General features: G+C 45.8%; 3 protein-coding genes across 5 annotated transcripts; 2 read left to right on the top strand and 1 right to left on the bottom strand.

Moving 5' to 3' along the window:
* The first annotated feature begins 312 nt into the window (after positions 1-312).
* Positions 313-9,228, top strand: LOC310919648 (natural killer cell receptor 2B4-like). Of its 2 annotated transcripts, none has more exons than XM_083879081.1 (8): positions 313-673; positions 2,974-3,291; positions 4,391-4,663; positions 5,257-5,418; positions 6,093-6,169; positions 7,446-7,487; positions 8,321-8,389; positions 8,907-9,228. In XM_083879081.1, the coding sequence occupies exons 1-8, from the start codon at positions 601-603 to the stop codon at positions 9,156-9,158; spliced, it is 1,266 nt and encodes a 421-aa protein (XP_083735207.1). In that variant the 5' UTR covers positions 313-600; the 3' UTR covers positions 9,159-9,228. The 2 variants fall into 2 exon arrangements, with proteins under 2 accessions (XP_083735207.1, XP_083735206.1); XM_083879080.1 differs by having other exon boundaries at positions 7,446-7,493.
* A 1,457-nt stretch (positions 9,229-10,685) lies between these two features.
* On the top strand, positions 10,686-14,537 carry LOC310919590 (CD48 antigen-like). Its single transcript, XM_083879015.1, has 4 exons — positions 10,686-10,997; positions 11,885-12,208; positions 13,028-13,282; positions 14,031-14,537. Exons 1-4 carry the CDS (start codon positions 10,940-10,942, stop codon positions 14,126-14,128), a joined length of 735 nt encoding a protein of 244 aa, XP_083735141.1. The 5' UTR covers positions 10,686-10,939; the 3' UTR covers positions 14,129-14,537.
* A 123-nt stretch (positions 14,538-14,660) lies between these two features.
* Positions 14,661-18,516, bottom strand: LOC310919524 (T-lymphocyte surface antigen Ly-9-like). Of its 2 annotated transcripts, XM_083878893.1 has the most exons (5): positions 18,443-18,516; positions 17,397-17,690; positions 17,048-17,317; positions 16,487-16,585; positions 14,661-16,003 (listed from the first exon to the last, which is right to left on the bottom strand). In XM_083878893.1, exons 1-5 carry the CDS (start codon positions 18,495-18,497, stop codon positions 15,957-15,959), a joined length of 765 nt encoding a protein of 254 aa, XP_083735019.1. In that variant the 5' UTR covers positions 18,498-18,516; the 3' UTR covers positions 14,661-15,956. The 2 variants fall into 2 exon arrangements, with proteins under 2 accessions (XP_083735019.1, XP_083735018.1); XM_083878892.1 differs by having other exon boundaries at positions 14,661-16,585.
* Positions 18,517-19,258: the final 742 nt, after the last annotated feature.

The following is a 19,258-nucleotide window of genomic DNA, read 5'->3' as shown; positions in this document are numbered from 1 at the left end:
AAACAAAAACACCACCAAACTCAGTTTCCAACCAAAGGTGGGGGTGATACAAGAGCAGGGGGCTGGAAGGAAAAGAATTTTGAGGTCTGGAACAAGGTGGATTTGGGGTCTGGAATGGAGATTTTGGGGTCTGGAATGAGGAGAATTTTGGTGCTGGAACGAAGAGGATTTGGGGGTCCAGAAGGAAGAGAATTTTGGGATGGAACGAGGAGAATTTTGGGGTCTGGAATGGAGATTTTAGGGACTGGAATGAGGAGGATTTTGGGCTGAAATGAGGAGGATTTTGGGGGCTGGAACAAGCAGAATTTTGGGATCTGGAACGAGAACAATATTTGGGGCTGGAACAGGGATTTTATGGCTGGAATGAAGAAAATTTTGGAATTGGAAAAGACATTTTATTGTTTTATTCCTCCCCAAATGTCCCCAACCTGTTCTCTGAGGACACCAGAGCCACCACCGTGACATCCCCAACTGTCCCCGGCAGTGGCGACAAAAGGAAACCAAAACAACACCTCAAAAAAAAAAATTTAAAAAAAAAAAAAAAAAATTAAAAAAAAGAGAGGGGGAGGAGGAAGGAGCAGAGTCCTCACCAGCCCCGAGATGTCCCCGCCGGGAGGTCCCCGCTGTCCCCTGGGGCTGCTGGTGCTGCTGCTGAGCCTGGCCCGGAGCCCAGGTGAGGAACAGGAAAAATGAGGGAATTCCGGGGAAAATCCAGGGAAAAACAGGAGCGGGGAGAGAATTTTTGTGGGGCATGAAGAGGAAAAGTTCCAGGGAAAAGCAGGACTGGGGAGAGAATTTTAGGGGGGGGTGAAGAGGAAAAATGCGGAAATTCTGGAGAAAAAATTCCAGGGAAAAGCAGAACTGGGGAGAGAAGATTTTGGGGTCACTCTGGTCACCCAGATATGGGGTCAGTGTCCCATTGGTCATTGGGATGGTTTTGGGATCACTTTGGTCACCTTGGTTGGGACTTGGGGTCAGTGTCCATTGGCCATTGGGGTCACTCTGGTCACCCAGATTTGGGGTCAGTGTCCATTGGCCATTGGGGTCACTCCAGTGGGGATTTGGGGTCACTCTGGTCACCGAGATATGGGGTCAGTGTCCCATTGGCCATTGGGGCCACTCCAGTGACAGATTTGGGGTCAGTGTCCATTGGCCATTGGGGTCACTCTGGTGGGGGATTTGGGGTCAGTGTCCCATTGGTCATTGGGATGGTTTTGGGATCTCTTTGGTCACTCTGGTGGGGGATTTGGGGTCAGTGTCCCACTGGCCGTTGGGGTTACTCTGGTCACTCTTAGGGTCAGTGTCCATAGGGTCACTTTGGTGGAGATTTGGGGTCCCATCTCCTCAGGAGAACCTCTGGACCCTCCCAGACCATCAGGAACATTCAATTCCCGCCTCCTGCAGGAATTTTGGGGCATCCAGAGCACTGAGAAAAATCCTCTTTTTTTCCCACAATCCCACCCATAAATAAATAATCCCATCCAGGAGAAGGATTTTCCCTCCTTTCCCTGCTCCAAACCTCCAAAATTCCCGAATTTCCCAAGCAAATCTTGGAGTTGGAGCAAATTTTAGGATTTCCTGGTGAAAAAAAAAACCCCAAAAACCCCAAAAACCCCTCGGGATGGGTGGGATTTGCATTTGATTTTTTGGGGGGTCGAGGCGACCACAGGGAGCCTTCAGGAAGTGGCCTCGGCCCTCCGGATGTTCAAAACTCTTTGGGGTTTTTATTTTTAGGGGCCTTCGACATCCGGGGCCGCTCTCGAGATGAGAAAAGTCAGAAAGTTGTGAAGAAATTTAATAAAAGAAAAAAAAAAAGGGGGGGGTGAAGTTGGGGGGTGAAATTTCCTTAGGGGAGAGGGGGAATTTTGGGGTGGGGATGGGGAGTAAATGCAGAATAATAATGGGATAATGAGGAGAAAATCCAATTTTTGGGATGGGGAACAGAGCCTTGAAAAGTTTGGGATAATGGGGAGAGAGGGGGAATTTTGGGATGGGGAATAGACACAGAACTGGTTTGGGATAATGGGGTGAAAATTGAATTTTTGGGATGAGGAGTGGACACACGACCAGTCTGGGATAATGGGCAGAGAATGGAAATTTTGGGATTGGGATGAGGGATGGGCATAAAACTGGTTTGGGATAATGTGGAGAAAATCCAGTTTTTGGGATGGGGAACAGAGCCTTGAAAAGTTTGGGATAATGGGGAGAGAGTGGAAATTTTGGGATGGGGAATAGACACAGAACCAGTCTGGGATAATGGGGAGAAAATTGAATTTTTGGGATGGGGAACAGACCCTTGACCAGTGGGGAGAGTGGAAATTTTGGGATGGGAATGAGGAATAGACACAAAACAAGTTTGGGATATTGGGTAGAGAGTGGAAATTTTGGGATGGGGAATGGGTACAAAACTCATTTGGGACAATGCGGGAAAAAAATTGAATTTTTGGGATGGGGAATGGACACAGAACCAGTCTGGGACAATGAGGAGAATGTGAAATTTTGGGATGGGGATGAGGAATAGACACAAAACAAGTTTGGGACAATGGGGAGATAATGGAAATTTTGGGATGGGGATGAGAAACCAGCCCAGGATGGTGAGGAGAGAATGGAACCTCTGGAATGGGGAATGGACACTTGACCAGTTTGGGATAAAGGGGAGAGTGGAAACTTTGGGATGGAGATGAGGAATGGGCACAAAACTGGTTTGGGATAATGGGGAGAAAATTGAATTTTTGGAATGAGGAATGGACACACGACCAGTTTGGGATAATGGGGAGAGAGTGGAAATTTTGGAACAGAGATGGGGAATAGGTGCAGAACAAGTTTGGGACAATGGGGAGAAAATTGAATTTTTGGGATGGGGAACAGAGCCTTGAAAAGTTTTAGGTGTTTTAGGATCAACTTTAGGATCCGTTTTAGGACTTTTAGGGTCCATTTTAGGCTCCATTTTAGGAGTTTGAAGCCCCGTTTCAGGGTTCCCGCAGTGCCGCCATCGAGCCGTGCTCGTGGGATCATCGCTGTGCCTGGAGCCGGAGAAACCCCGCTGGGAGTGGGCAGAGATCGACTGGAGATCCAAGCTGGATTCAGGAACGCAGGAGAGGATCCTGACGGCCAATGGGACCAGGATCGTGTCCCGTCCCATGGGATCGTTCCACGGCAGGACGGAATTCCGGCCGGATTCGCTCTCCCTGTGCCTGTCCCCGGTGCTCAAAAGGGATAACGGGGTTTACACGGCAGAGCTGGAGAATTCCTCCGGGATTTTCTCCCAGTGCTTTCGGGTATCGGTGTGGGGTGAGTGGGGCTTGTGTGGCCCTGTGTCCTCTCTGTGTCCCCTCTGTCCCTCTGTCCCCTCTGTCCCTGTGTCCTTGTGTCTCTATGTCCTTCTGTCCCCGTGTCCCTCTGTCCCTGTGTCCCCCTGTCCCCTGTGTCTTTGTGTCCCTCTGTCCCCTCTGTCTTCTGTCCCTGTGTCCCTGTGTCCCCTTTGACTCCTCTGTCCCCATGTCCCTCCATCCATCTGTCCCTGTGTCCATGTGTCCTTCTGTCCCCTGTCCCTCCCTCTGTCCCCTCTGACCCTCCCTGTCCCCATGTGCCTGTCTCCCTCTGTCCCTTTGTCCCCCTGTCCCTCTGTCCCTGTGTCCCCAGAGATCCCGTGGAGGTGGAATCCCAAATCCTGGCTCGGGATCCCCTCTGGTGTCTCCTGTCCTTCTGTCTCCTGTGTCCCCCTGTCCATCTGTCCCTGTGTCCCTGTGTCCCTCTCTCTGTCCCTCCATCCCTCCATCCCTCTGTCCCTGTGTCCCTTCTGACCCTCTGACCCTCTGTGCTTGTGTCCCTCTGTCCCCACTGTCTCTGTGTCCCTTTGTCCTCCTGTCCCTCTGTCCTTCTGTCCCCTCTGACCCTCCCTGTCCCCACAGATCCCATCCCTCCACCAGTGCTGGAGTCCCAAATCCTGGATCGGGGTCCTGGTTGGTGTCTCCTGTCCCTGTGTCCCTCTGTCCCTGTGTCCCTCTGTCCCCTCTGTCCTCCTGTTCCCTCTGTCCTTCTGTCCCCTCTGACCCTCCCTGTCCCCCCAGATCCCATCCCTCCACCAGTGCTGGAGTCCCAAATCCTGGATCGGGGTCCTGGTTGGTGTCTCCTGTCCCTGTGTCCCCCTATCCCTCTGTCCTCCTGTCCCTCTATCCCTGTGTCCTTCTGTCCCTCTGTCCTTCTCTGTCCCTCTGACCCTCCCTGTCCCCCCAGATCCCATCCCAGAGCCATCCCTGGAATCCCAAATCCTGGCTTGGGATCCCGGTTGGTGCCTCCTGTCCCTGTGTCCCTCTGTCCCCTCTGTCCTTCTGTCCCCGTGCCCCTCTGTCCTTCACTCTGTCCCCTCTGACCCTCCCTGTCCCCCCAGATCCCATCCCTCCACCAGTGCTGGAATCCCAAATCCTGTCTCGAGATCCCGGTTGGTGCAACCTGTCCCTGCTCTGCTCCAGCCCCGGGAACGTTTCCTACAGCTGGGCCTGTCCAGGGGATCCCCCGGAATTCCCGGAATCCCCAGAAATCCCCAAAAATCAATCCCGGATCATCCGGAGGGTCCCCGAGGGGTCCGAACCCCAAATCTGCCTCTGCAACGTCACCAACCCCGTGGATTGGAGCTCGGCCAGCGCCCCCCTCACCTGCCCAGGTCTTTTCCTGGGATTTGGGGAGTTTTCCATGGATTTGGGGAATTTTCCATGGAATTAGTGAATTTCAAGGAATTGGGAGGGAATTTTTCCATGAATTTGGGGATTTCAGGCAATCAGGAGGGAATTTTTCCATGGGATTTGGGGATTTTTCCATGGGATTTGGGAGTTTGTCCATGGGATTTGGGAGTTTGTCCATGGGATTTGGGGATTTTGGGGGATTGGGAGGGGATTTTTCCATGGGATTTGGGGATTTTGGGGATTTTGGAGGGAATTTTCCAGTGGATTTGTGGATTTTGTAGGGTTGGGAGGGAATTTTTCCATGGATTGGGAATTCTGGGGGATCAGGAGGGGATTTTTCCATGGGATTTGAGAATTTTTCCATGGGACTTTGGGATTCCAGGGAACTGGAAGGGAATTTTATATCTATATATCTTTAACCTACAATTATTTATCCATTAATTAAAAAAAAAAATCCTCTATAAAGCAAAAAATCTCAATTTAACAATCCAGGAAAATCCTGGAAACCATTTTGAGTGGGAAGTGACCTTTAAATCCCACCCCAATTTTTGAGATTCTGGGAATCTTTTTCCAGCAATTCCATGGAGTTTTGGCCACTGGACACTGACCCTGACCTTGACCCTGACCCTGACCCTGACCCTGACCCTGACCCTGACCCTGACCCTGACCCTGACCCTGCTGCTCGTGGGCAGCTGCTGCTGGAGGAGGAAGAGGAGGAGGAGGAATTCCTGGGAAGGTTTGTCGGGAATGTTGGAGAAGGATCCCCAAAATCTGGGAATTCTAACCCCAAATTGATCCTTGGAGCCCCAAAATCCAGGAGTTCTGATCTTAAACTGAGCCTTGGAATCCAAATTTGGGAATTCTGACCCCAAACTGACCCTGGGAATCCCAAAATCTGGGAATTGTGATCCCATAATGGAACCCCAAATCTGGGACTTCTGACCCCAGAATCTCCCAATTTGGGAATTCTGACCCCAAACTGACCCTTGGAATCCCAAAATCTGGGAATTCTGACCCCAAATTGACCCTTAGAACCCCAATTTGGAAATTCTGATCTTAAACTGACCCTTGGATCCCCAGTTTGGGAATTCTGACCCCACATTAACCACTGGAACCCCAAAATCTGGGAATTCTGACCCCAAACTGACCCTTGGAACCCCAAAATCCAGGAATTCTATCCCTTAGAACCCCAGTTTTGGAATTCTGATCCCACATTAACCACTGGAACTCCAAAATCTGGGAATTCTGACTCCATAATGATCCTTGGACCCCCAAATTTTGGAATTCTGACCGCTGGAATATCCAAATTTTGTAATTCTGACCCCAAAGTGACCCTTAAACCCCCAAATTTTGTAATTCTGACCCCAAAGTGACCCTTAAACCCCCAAATTTTGGAATTGTGCCCCGCAGGGCCCCCCGGATCCCCCCCAGAGCAGTCCCGGACTCTTTACGCCGAGGTGGGACAGAAACAACCCCGACAGGACCCCGTGAGTGCTGGGAGAGAATTAATAGAATATAATATTATCATATCATATCATATCAATATTACAATTAACATATAATATAATATAATATAATATAATATAAGTAATACAATTAACATCTAACATGATATAATGTAATATAATATAATATAATATAATATAATATAATATAATAATAATATATAATATATAATATAATATAACATAACATAATATAATATAATGTAATATAATGTAATATAATATATAATATAATATAATATAATATAATATAATATAAATAGTACAATTAACATCTAACGTGATATAATATAATATAATATAATATAAATAATACAATTAACATATAATACAATACAATATAATATATTATAATATAATGTATTGTAATGTAATATAATATTGTGTTATATAATACAATATAATACAATACAATACAATATAATATAATATAATATAATATAATATAATATAATAAACATGATATATATTATAATTAATAGAATAGAATAGATATAATCAGCATAAAATTATATTATAATATAATTTATTATAATGCATTATATTATAATAATATAATCATAAGATATACTAGATATAATTATTATATTATATTATATTACATTATATTATATTATATTATATTATATTACATTATATTATAGTACATTATGTTAATTTTATGTTATATTATATTCTTGTAGTATTATATATAAATATAATTACATATATTACATTACATTACATTACACTATATTATATATAAAACATACCATAACATAACATGTGTTATGTTAAATAATATATTATTATAATAAATATTATATTTCTTATATATTATATATTCATAGATTTCTTATATATTATATAATTATTATAATAAATAACATTATTATAATAAATAATAAAAACAACAAACCCAATAAAAAGCCAATAAAAATAAACAATAAAAATAAGCATTAAAACCAGTAAATAATAAATAACAAATTAGCAACAATAAATAATAATTTTAAAATCCCCAAAATCTGATATTTTTATTTGGGAATTCCAAAAATTCGATATTTTTGTTTAGAAATCCCAAATGATTTGATCTTTTTATTTGGGAATCCCAAATAAAACTTTTAAAACTAAAAATGAAATATTATTTAAATAATAATGAGTAAATTTTAATCATATGATTATTAAATAGTAATAATTTAATTTTAATTATTTGAATAATTATTTAAATAATTGTTTAAATATTTTAAAACTATTTTTGTTTTAATTTTTGTGTCCCCAGGAAGGAGCCACCATTTACGCCACCGTCACTCCCAGGACTTCAGTGAGGGTCATTTCCTCTTTATTTTCAATTTTTAATTCGAATTTCATGGTGAAAAAAAATATTTTTTAAATCAAAACTTTAGAAAATTCTTTTATTGGATTTAAAAATTCGATTAAAAAAAATTAATTCCGTTTTCATTTCCGAAATTTTAAGATTTTGATTGAAGTTCTATTCCATTTTTATTCCCAAAATATTTAAATTTAATTAAAATTTTATTCTGTATTTATTCAAAAAAATTTTAATTTTGATCAAAATTTAATTTCGTTTTTATTCCCAAAATTTTAAAAATTTGATTGAAATTTTATTCCATTTTTATTCCCAAAATCTTTCAAATTTGATTAAAGTTTTATTCTGTTTTTATTTCCAAAATTTAAAGAATTTCTTTAAAATTTATTTCAGTTTTTATCCATTTATAATATGAATAATATTTTTATATATATTATTTATAATATAAATATATAAATATGTATTAATATATATGTTTACATGTAATATATAAATATATGTAATTTATATTATTATATTATTTATATTTTTATTTATATTATCCTATATTATTCTATTGTTTATCTTTATATCAATATTTATATTTTATTATATATATATATTATTCTATATTATTCTATTATTTATATTTATATTTATATTATTTATATTCATATTTTTCTATATTATTCTATATTATTCTATTATTTATATTTATATTTTTATTTTTATTTATAATATTTATATTATTATATGTATCATTTATATTATTATATATAATTAATATTATTATATCTATTATTTCTAGATATTATTTCTATTATAAATCTCTAATTTCCCCCTGACAGGACCATCCTCGATATTGGGAAAACCCCCCAAATCTCACCATTTATTCCACGGTCCAGTTCGCTCCCAGGGTGAGAAATTCTCCTAAAACTGACCCCAAATCCCAAAATTTTTGGGATCATCATCCCACTTTTCCTAATGGGAATATTTCTTTCCTCCCCCTTTTTTTTTTCATTTTTTTTCCCTTCTTTTTCCTTGTTTTTTCTCCTTTTTTTTCCCCCTTTTATTTTCCCTTTTTTCCCCTTTTGTTTTCTCTTTTCCCTCCCCTTTTCCCCCTTTTTTCCCCTCTTTTTTCCCTCTTTTTTTTCTGATTTTTCCCTTTTTTTTCCCTTTTTTTCCCTTTTATTTTCCCTTCCCCTCCTTTTTCCCCCTTTTCTTCCCCTTTTTTCCCTTTTACTTCCCCCTTCCCCCAACTTCTTTTTTCCCCTTTCCCCCCTTTTTCTTCCCCTTTTTCCCCTTTTTTCCTCCCTTTTTTCCCCTTTCTTCCCTCTTATCTTTCCTTTTTTCCCCCTTTATTTTCCCTTTTCTTTTCCCTTTTATTTTCCCTTTTTCCCCTTTTTTTCTCCATTTTCCCCATTTTCCCCCCAGCCTTCCTCCATCAAGAAGAACAGGCTGGACCGAGCTTTGATCTCCACTGCTTATTTGGAGGTAACAAAAAAAAATCCATTTTGGGGGATTTTTTTGGGATTTTTGGGGATTTTTTTTGGGATTTTGGGGGGATTTTTTGGGGGATTTTTTTGGATTTTTTGGGGATTTTTGGGGGGATTTTGGGGGGATTTTTTTGGGGATTTTTCTTTTTCTGGGAGTATTTTTTGGGGCTTTTTTTTTATTATTTTTTGATTTTTTTTTTTGATTTTTTTTGGATTTTTGACCCAAAAAATCCCAAATTTCACCTTTTTTTTTTTTTCCCTCACAGGATGTCGGAGGTTACAGGAGTTTAGGATTCCCAAATCCTGCCCTAAAACCCCAAAATTCCTGTTCCTGATGGAATTTTTCTCCTGGAAACTCCAAAATCCACTGGGATCCCACCTGAGGGAATAAAAATATCGAAAATTTAGTGTTTTTTTAACCCAACGGAATAAAAATATCCAAAATTTTTGTGTTTTTTCTCCACCTTTACCCATTTTTTTCTCCTTGTGTCTTCTTTTCCACTTTCCCCCCTTTCCCCCCCTTTTCCCCCTTTTCCCCCCTTTTTTCTCCCCTTTTCCCCTTTTTTTCCCCATTTTTGGCCGTTTCCCCCCATTTTCCCCCCATTTTTTTCTCCCATTTCCGCCCCCCCCCCCCCTTTTTTTTCCTCCCATTTTTCCCCATTTTTCCCCCTTTTTTGGCCATCGGGACACCTTTGGGGTCACTCTGGTCACCCTTGGGGTCACTCCAGTGGGGATTTGGGCTCAGTGTCCCATAGGCCACTGGGACATCTTTGGGGTCACTCTGGTCATCCAAATTTGGGGTCAGTGTCCCATTGGTCATGGGGACGCTTTTGGGGTCACTCCAGTGGGGATTTGGGGTCAGTGTCCCATTGGCCATGGGGACAGCTTTGGGGTCACTCTGGTCACTCTCAGGGTCAGTGTCCCATTGACCATTGGGGTTGGTGTCCCATTGGTCATTGGGGTCACTCTGGTGGGGATTTGGGGTCAGTGTCCATTGGCCATTGGGACACCTTTGGGGTCACTCTGATCACCCTTGGGTCAGTGTCCCACTGGTCATTGGGACACCTTTGGGGTCACTCTGGTCACTCTTAGGGCCAGTATCCATTGGCCATTGGGGTCACTCTGGTGAAGATTTGGGGTCATTCTGGTCACCCTTGGGGTCACCCCAGTGACAGATTTGGGGTCAGTGTCCCATTGGCCATTGAGGCCACTCAGGTGGAGATTCAGGGTCAGTGACCATTGGCCATGGGGACGGCTTTGGGGTCACTCTGGTCACCCAAATTTGGGGTCAGTATCCTATTGGCCATTGGGGTCAGTATCCCATTGGCCATTGGGGTCACTCTGGTCGGGATTTGGGGTCAGTGTCCCATTGGCCATTGGGGTCACTCTGGTCGGGATTTGGGGTCAGTGTCCCATTGGTCATTTGGGTCACTCCAGTGGGGATTTGGGGTCAATGTCCCACTGGCCACTGGGATGGCTTTGGGGTCACTCTGGTCACTCTTAGGGTCAGTGTCCCATTGGCTTCTGGGACATCTCTGGGGTCACTCTGGTCACCCAAATCTGGCCATTGGGGTCCCATTGTCCATTAGGGTCTCTCCAGTGGGAATTTGGGACACCCCCGTGGTTCTGTGGGACGTGTCCCCGTCCCGCCCTGTGTGTGACACCCTCGTGACATCCCATAATTCCCCCAAAACCACTTTGAGGCCCCGCACGAGAAACAGGAACCGTTGGTTTGTACCACGTGATTTCCTCACTTCCCGCCTCAACGACCCACCCCAAAACTTTTAGGGTTTTTTTAGGGGTTTGGGGCAAATTTTTTAGCGTTTTGGGGTTTTTTTTAGGGTTTGGGTGTTTTCTTAGGGTTTTTTTGGGGTTTTTTTTGGGGGGTGGTCCAGCCTTGAGGGTCTTTGGGGTTGTCCCGGGCTGGGTTTGAGCGTGTCCCACCCCTGGAGGTGACACTGGTGACAAAAAATGGCTCCGGAGCTGAAGTTGAACCTCCTTTTCTTCTTCCTCGTCTTCATCGTCCAAGGTACGGGGGGTGAGGGGTTGGGGACGAGGATTTGGGGACATTTGGGGACTTTGGGGTGAGGCCACTTTGTCCCATCTCCCCACGGGAGCCACCGCGGGTGGAAAGTGAGGGACAAACGGCCCCCAAAAAAATCCCAAAAATTGGAATTAAGGGGAAAAAAATTTAATCCTTGAGGGATTTGGGGCGGGAAAATTTGAAATATTCATCCTGCCCCTCTAAACATAAAAGGCCTCCAGAAATGGGGAATTATTTCAATTTTGTTTTTGAATATTCGATTTAAAGTGGAATTTCAAGCAGGAAGAGACTAGGGGGAAAATGGGCCTCCAGAAAAAGGGAATTATTTTGATTTTATTTTAAAATATTTGCATTTAAAATTGAATTCTAAGCAGGAAGAGACCGAGGGAAAATGTACTTCCAAAAAAAGGAGATTGTTTCAATTTTATTTCTGAATATTTGCATTTCAAATGGAATTCCAAATGGGAAGACACTGGGGGGGGAAAATGTGTCTCCAGAAACAGGGAATTATTTTAATTTTATTTTTGAATATTTGCATTTCAAATGGAATTTTAAGCGGGAAAAGACTGGGAGGGAAAAACGGGCCTCCAGAAAAAGGGAATTATTTCAATTTTATTTCTGAATATTTGCATTTAAAATGGAATTCCAAGTGGGAAAAGACTGGAGGAAAAACAGACCTCCAGAAACGGGGAATTATTTCAATTTTATTTTTGAATATCCGATTTATTTCAATTTTAAAAATGAAAAAAAAAAAAAAAAAAAAAAAAAAAAAAAAAAAAAAAAAGGAAAAAACCCTGAAATTCCATAAAAGGAAAATAGGAAAAGGATGAACAACCCCCAAAAACTCACCTTTAATTTTCATTTTTCATCAGCCTGGACACAAGACCCCCAACCCCCGGAGGTGACGGCAGCCGTGGGTGGGGTGACCTTCCTAAACCCCAAACTCGACCCCCAAAATCCCGTAAACTATTCCCAAATCCACTGGCGCTGGAAGAACCAGATAAAAATTGTCATCAGGAAATTTGGGGAGGAGCCCAAGTACCACGAGAGCCGTTTTTTGGGTCGCGTGGAGCTCCTGGCCAACCACACCCTAAAAATGAGTCAGCTGGAGCTGGGGGACAGCGGCGAGTTCCAGCTGTACCTGGAGGACCAGCGGGGCAGGGAGAGCGTCCACAGCGTCCGGCTGAAGGTCTACGGTCAGTCTGGGGACACGGGGGTGGCCCTAAGGGGGTGACACGGGGGAGGTGGAGACAATGGGGTGTCCTGGGGAGGGTCCCAAAGCTCCAGAGTTGAGTTGAGGACACTGGGATGTCCTGGGGTGGTTGTCCCCAGAGTGTCACAAGGGTCTGGGGACACTGGGATGTCCTGGGGATGGTCCCAGGACTTCAAGGGGACATTGGGATGTCCTGGTCAGTTCGAGAACAGGGAGATGTCCCTGGAGTGACACTGGGCAGGTGGGGACACTGGGATGTCCTGGGAATGGTGTCCCTGTCCTACAGGTGGTTTGGGGGACATTGTGACATCCTGGGCATTGCCCAAGAACCTCATGGGGACACTGGGACGTCCTGGGAGTGTCCCAGGACCTTGTATGGACACTGGGATGTCCTGAGGACTGGGGACACTGTGATATCCTGGTCAGTCTGGGGACAGGGGGTGTCCCCAGGGTGACACGGGGGAGGTGGGGACACTGGGATGTCCTGGGGAGGGTCCCAGAACCTCGTGGGGACACTGTGACATCCTTGGGGTGGTTGTCCCCATGTCCTACAGGTGGTTTGGGACATTGGGATGTCCTGGGGATGGTCCCAGAGCTCCATGAGGACCTTGTGATGTCCTGGTCAGTTTGGGGACAGGGGATTGTCCTCGGAGTGACACGGGGGAGGTGGGGACACTGGGGTGTCCTGGGGGTTGTCCCCATGTCCTACAGGTGGGTTGGGGACACTGGGCCACCCTTGGGGCAGGTGGGGGTTACCCCAGACCCCACCAGGACTTTGTCCCCTCACTTTTCCACCCCACAGAGATTGTCCCCAAGCCCCACGTGACGGCCACCACCAACGGCGACCCGCAGCACTGCAATGCCACCCTCAACTGCTCCGTGTCCCTCCCCGAGGTCACCTACGAGTGGATCCCGCCCCAAAAGCTGCGGGGCGAGGCCGGCCCCGTGCTCAGGGTCACCCCAAACCCCGACGGGGACACCTACGTGTGCAGGGTCACCAACCCCGTGTCCTCCAGCAACGCCTCGCTGACCTACCGCCACCCCTGCACCTGGACAGGTATGGGCACGGTGACACCTCGGGCGGGAAAAGGGTCACCAAACCACCTGTGGGGCATGGGGACAGTCACCTCGGGAGGTCACAGTGACCTCGGGAGGGGGACAAAGTCCTTGCTGGGCACCTGGACAAGCCCCATGTTGTCATGGTGTCCCCAAAACACCTGTGGGACATGGGGACAGTCACCTCAGGGATGGGGCTCCAGAGGTCCTTAAACCCCAAAAATGAACCCGTGGGATATTGGGGGGTCCCAGAATCCCAAAAATCAGTCTGGGGTGGGTCTCTGAACCCCAAAAATGTACCCATAGAGTTCTGGGGAGCTCCTGAACCCCAAAACTGAACTCAGAGGGACTTTGAGGTCCTTAAACCCCAAAAATGAGCCCAGGGGGTTTTGGGGACTCCTGAACCCCAAAAATAACCCATGGGATTTTGGGGGACTCCTGAACACCAAAATTAAACCCATGGGGTTTTGGGGGGTCCCTGAACCCCAAAAATCAGTCTGGGGTAGGTCCCTGAACCCCAAATCTGATCCCAGAGGGACTTTGAGGCCCCTAAACCGCCAAAATGAACCCATGAGGTTTTAGGGGGTCCCAGAACCCCAAAATTCAGTTTTGGGGGGTCCCAGAACCCCAAAAATTACCCTTTCCCCCCCCCCCCCCCCGGGTGAATCCCAGGGGTGGCAGATCCCGGTTTTTGTGGGGTCAGGGAGGGATTTGGGGACAATCCCTGAATGTCCCCGTGTCCCCTCCAGGTGAGTCGTCGTTCTCATCCGTCACCTGTGCCACGCCCAGTGTCCTGCTGGCCTTGGGGGACCTCATCGTCCTCATCCTCCTCCTCACCGTGGCCTGAGGACAACGTGGATGTCACCTGGTGTCACCTCCTGTCACCTCCTGTCACCTCCTGTCACCTCCCGTCACCGCGGATCAGGATCTCAACAAAAATTCCCAAAATTAAATAATCAGAATTTTGGTTAATTTGGAAAAATCGGAGTTTTTCCTGGATTTTTTGGGAAAAATCCTCATTTTTTGGGAATTTTTTTGGTTTGAGGACGTCGCCGGTGTCACCTCCTGTCACCTCCCACCACCGCGGGACCAAAATTTCCAAAATTAAATCTCCAGAATCGTCATTTTTTGGGGATTTTTTTGGTTTGAGGACATGGCTGGTGTCACCTCCTGTCACCTCCCGTCACCGTGGATCAGGATCTCAACGAAAATTCCCAAAATTAAATCATCAGAATAGTCGGATTTTTGGTTAATTTGGAATTAATTAATTTTCTTCTCCCCTCATCCCAAAAATCTGAATTTTTTCTGGAATTTTGGGGAAAAATCCTCAGGTTTGGGGGGATTTTTTTTGGGTTTTCCTGGAATTTTTTTGAGGAAAATCCTCATTTTTGGGGGGATTTTTTTGGTTTGAGGTCATCGCCGGTGTCACCTCCTGTCACCTCCTGTCACCTCCCACCACCGCGGGACCAAAATTCCCAAAATTAAATCATCAGAATCGTCATTTTTTGGGATTTTGTTTGGTTTGAGAACAACGTGGATGTCACCTGGTGTCACCTGTTGTCACCTCCTGTCACCTGCTGTCACCTCCCATCGCCATGGGACCGAGATCCCAGTGGAAATTCCCAAAATTAAATCACCAGAATCATCGGATTTTTTGGTTAATTTGGAAAAATCCGAGTTTTTCCTGGAATTTTTTGAGGAAAATCCTCATTTTTTTGCGATTTTTTGGCCTGAGGACGTTGTCACCTGGTGTCACCTCCTGTCACCTCCCGTCACCACGGATCAGGATCTCAACGAAAATTCCCAAAATTAAATCATCAGAATCGTCAGATTTTTGGTTAATTTGGAATTCTTCCTCTTCCCGTCATCCCAAAAATTGGAGTTTTGCTGGAATTTTTTGAGGAAAATCCTCATTTTATTGGAAATTTTTAGTGGAAATCGTCTTTTTTTGGGGATTTTTTTGGCTTGAGGACGTTGCTGGTGTCACCTCCTGTCACCTCCTGTCACCTCCCACCACCATAGGACAAAAATTCCCCAAAATTAAATCACCAGAATCGTCGGATTTTTGGTTAATTTGGAATTCTTTGTCTCCTCTCATCCCAAAAATCTGAGTTTTCCTGGAACGTTTTGAGGAAAATCCTCATTTTTTGGGATTTTTTTTAAAATTAAAAATTCAAAAATAATTTATTTTTTTAATAATAAATATGGATATAGATCTAATATCGATATCCAACTATGACGGACAAAAACTCTGTAATGCTCCACCCTTTTTGGGGGTCTCCTCATCTCTGGGGGTTTGAAGAAGGCTCAAAGTCTTCCTCACCATCCTCTTAATGACCCACATGGATATTAAGCCGATATTATGTCAAGAAATACTATATTTTCACATCTGAATAATTTCACGGCACGCTAAGGTGATAAATTTATTTTAATTAACATTTTTCTGGATTTCCCCCAGGACTTTCCCATTTATCTCCAGATAAATCCTTATCTCAGTCTCTTCCTCTCCGCTGAACATCTGCTGGAGAACGAGGGGAGACTTCCCCTCACCTCCCTCTTCTTCCTAAAATAAAAATTGATATTTTAACTGCTGTTTTACTATCTTAAAATATTAATTATTATTTCATTTTCATCAGCACGAATCGTACCTGTTTGTCACGGTGGTGACAGAAATCTCAGCCACTCTGCTCGCCAGCCCGGCCGTGTGGGGCCACACAGTGACCTGTGCAAAAGTCAGGAAAAAAAAGAGATTTTCCTGGGTTTTGTTTGTTTTTAAATGTGTTTTTGCACATATTCCCAGGAATGAGCGGAATGAGAAACTCAGAGGGGTTGACTGGGTGTCAATCTTCAAACCCAGCCTGCTGATTGGCTCTTCAAACCCAGCCTGCTGATTGGCTCTTCAAACCCAGCCTGCTGATTGGATCATCAAACTGAGCCTGCTGATTGGCTCTTCAAACCGAGCCAGCTGATTGGCTCTTTAAACTGAGGCACGTGTTTGGCTCCGCCCCACAGGAAACCACACCCACAGCATGTGGGCTAAACCCCAAATGAAAACCCAACAATCTGGGAGATGTGAAAGAACCAAAACCCCAAATCTCTCCCAAATCAGCCCCAAATCCACCCCAAATCTGCCCCATCCCGGCTCTGTCCCCTCCCAGGTCCCACCTCCCTCCCCAGGGCTCCAGGGATGGTTTTCCACTCTCACCTTGGGATTTGCAGAAGAAAAAGAGGTGAACTGATAAAATCGCCGCAATTTCAAACCCGGCCACAAGCCCGATCCTGACCCAGCTGCCCGAGGGGGTGCCTGGAAAAGGGAGAAGATCCCAAAATCAATCCGGCTCTTCCTGGCATTGGGGATTTGGCCTCCAACCCCTCCCTGATCCCTCGTTCCAGGAGAACTCAATCCCAGCCAGGGCAGAGGACGAGGACAAAGGGCTTGGTGGGAACAGAGGTGGGGGAATCCTGGAATCCAACAAATCCCTAAAATCCCAGAATCCTCAAATCCTGAAATCCCAAAATCCCAAAATCTCAAAACCTCAAAACCTCAAAATCCCCAAAATCCCCAAAATGCCCAAATCCCTGAAATCCCCGAAACCCCCAAATTCCCAAATCCCAGAATCCCCAGATCCCTGCCTGGCTCTCAGAGGAGCAGGATCAGCCCAGCCCAACCTCAACTTTGATGTGGTTCTCAAGGGAGTGGGATCAGCCCAGCCCAACCCCAACATTCCCATCCCATCCCAGATTCCCATTTTTCCCCGGCTCTCACCTGGGCACAGCCCCTCAGGGGTGGTGACGGTGACGCTCCTGCTGCTGACGGCGTTCCGGGCCGTGCACGTCAGCGGCTCCAACTGGTCCTGGGATTCTTTATTCACTGTCATCTCCATGGATTGTAGTTCCCACTGCCAATCCCACCCTCTCCAGGTGTAGGAGACGTTCCCAAAGCCAGCACCAGGCACGGAGCAGCGCAGGGAGAGGAGGCATCTCCCATCTGAGCAGTTCAGGGACTCACAGGTCACCGTGGGCACTGTCAGCTCATCTGGAGGCACAGGGAGGGTCAGAAATCTCTTTTTTTTTAATGTAAAAAAATCCCAAAAAACAGCACTAGAAGCACCTACTGTAGACAAGGAGGGTGAAAATGGATATTTTCCCACCAATGTTTACAGTGTAGGTCCCGGCATCCTCCATCCTCAGCTGGGAGATGCTGAGTGCCCGGCCCCTCTCGGAGACAGTGAAACGAGTTTTGTATTTGTCTTCATAAAAGAGGGCTTGAGAATGATCCTTAAACGGCACAGTCACTATGGATTCATCCCCAAAACTCCACAAAGCTGCACTTCCATCTGTGCTGGGGCTGCGGAAGGTCACGGACCCACCCACGGCCCCGATCAGCTCTGGGGTGTCACTGGCGCTGCCTGGGGAGAGAAAGTGGGGAGAGAACACGGGGTGAGGGTGGGATGGGGGTGGGATGAAGGTCTGTTGAAGGAGGGATGAAGAGATGATGGGATAAAAGTGGGATGAGGGTTTGATGAAGGTGGAGTGAACGTAGGATGAAGTTGGGCTCAAGGCAAACTCAAGAAGGAATTGAGGTGGGCTGAAGGTCAGTTGGAGGTGGGATCAAGGTATAAAGGTGGGATGAAGGGGGGGATGAGGGTGGGATGAAGGTGGGATCAAGATGGGATCCAGCCCAGACACAGGGTCGGGCTTGGAATTTTTGTCTCCCTCAGCCTCGGGTACAGCTGGGACATGGACAACGGAGTCTCTCCAAGCACAGGGAAGGAAAAAGCTGCTGGGGAAGATAAACTCGCAGGAAACCTTCTGAATAAGGAAACCATGAGCTGGTTCTTGTGATAAAACTCCTCCAAGGCTGCAGAGGGGCTGAACTGTGCCCAATTTCCCTCTTTTTAGCCCCAAAACCCCCAGAAATGAAATCTCCAAAAACCGAGAGGAGCAGGAGCTGCAGGTGGAGCAGGAGAACATCTGGGCCAGAGGTGGACCTTGGGCTCCATCCACAGCTCAGAGATCCACGGCAGCCCCAGATCCCAACACTGGGCACAAACCCAACCCCGCCGAGCTGCTCCGCTGCTCCCGCTCTCCCCTGACCCTAAAAACCCCCAAACCACCCCAAAATCTGGTTCCCGAGGGACGAGGGGCACGGGGCACTTACAGGTTTGGGTGAGGAGCGTGAGGATGGCGAGGAGCTGGATCCAAAACCCCTCCATGGGTGTCCAAATCAGAGAGGATTTGGAGCTCAGAAATGAGGAAGAAGAAGAGAAAGAGGAAGAGTATCTGTGTATCTTTTTGGTGTTGGGGTGCAGAGAAAGGATCTGGATGTGCTTTGTGATAAGAAATGACGTCGAGAGGGGGCAACTCACGGTCACAAAGTAAATTTGAGGTGTTTCAAGGAAAAAAAAAAAACGACAAAAATATCTTCCAGAATCCAATCCCAAATTTTTTTTTTTTTTTAATTCCAAGTTTATACTTTATTTTCCTTTCCCTCTGCCACAATCCACGAGCTCGGAACCTGCGGACACCTCAGATTTTTTTTTTAGGATTTATAAAACCCCACAGATCAGTCGGAAAAGTCGGGTGGGGCATGGCTTCTCCCACCAAAAAAATTCCTCACTCCTTGAGCCAAAATCTGGCGGATTTGGGATTTTTTTTTAAACCCGTTTCAGAACTCCAAAAAACCAAAACAACGTCTCATTTTTCCTCTCTGGAGCCCCTGTGGGCTCCTTTTGTGGAATCAGGACCATGGGATGGGATCCTGGAGAGAAATTCCACAGGGATGAGGTCGGAGTCCAAATTCCTGAGGCCACAGGGGTGGGAATGGTCATTCCTGGGGTGGGAATGGTCATTCCTGAGGTCACAGGGGTGGGAATGGTCATTCCTGGGGTGGGAATGGTCATTCCTGGGGTCACAGGGGTGGGAATGGTCATTCCTGGGGTGGGAATGGTCATTCCAGGGTCACAGGGGTGGGAAT

Source organism: Zosterops lateralis, assembly GCF_965231275.1.
Source record: "Zosterops lateralis genome assembly, chromosome: 27".
NCBI classification, from domain to species: Eukaryota; Metazoa; Chordata; class Aves; order Passeriformes; family Zosteropidae; genus Zosterops; species Zosterops lateralis.
Note: the sequence above shows the minus strand (reverse complement) of the source record. Positions and strands in the feature narration are given on the sequence as shown.

Coding starts and splice junctions, on each gene's coding strand:
- LOC310919648 (XM_083879080.1), top strand. CDS start 601: ATGTCCCCGCCGGGAGGTCCCCGCTGTCCCCTGGGGCTGCTGGTGCTG. Junction 3,292..4,390: donor CTTTCGGGTATCGGTGTGGG/GTGAGTGGGGCT, acceptor CTGTCCCCCCAG/ATCCCATCCCTCCACCAGTG. Junction 6,170..7,445: donor AACAACCCCGACAGGACCCC/GTGAGTGCTGGG, acceptor TTGTGTCCCCAG/GAAGGAGCCACCATTTACGC.
- LOC310919524 (XM_083878892.1), bottom strand. CDS start 18,497: ATGGAGGGGTTTTGGATCCAGCTCCTCGCCATCCTCACGCTCCTCACC. Junction 17,318..17,396: donor TTTCACCCTCCTTGTCTACA/GTAGGTGCTTCT, acceptor CTGTGCCTCCAG/ATGAGCTGACAGTGCCCACG. Junction 16,586..17,047: donor CCCTGAGGGGCTGTGCCCAG/GTGAGAGCCGGG, acceptor TCCCTTTTCCAG/GCACCCCCTCGGGCAGCTGG.
- LOC310919590 (XM_083879015.1), top strand. CDS start 10,940: ATGGCTCCGGAGCTGAAGTTGAACCTCCTTTTCTTCTTCCTCGTCTTC. Junction 12,209..13,027: donor CGTCCGGCTGAAGGTCTACG/GTCAGTCTGGGG, acceptor TCCACCCCACAG/AGATTGTCCCCAAGCCCCAC. Junction 13,283..14,030: donor CCACCCCTGCACCTGGACAG/GTATGGGCACGG, acceptor TGTCCCCTCCAG/GTGAGTCGTCGTTCTCATCC.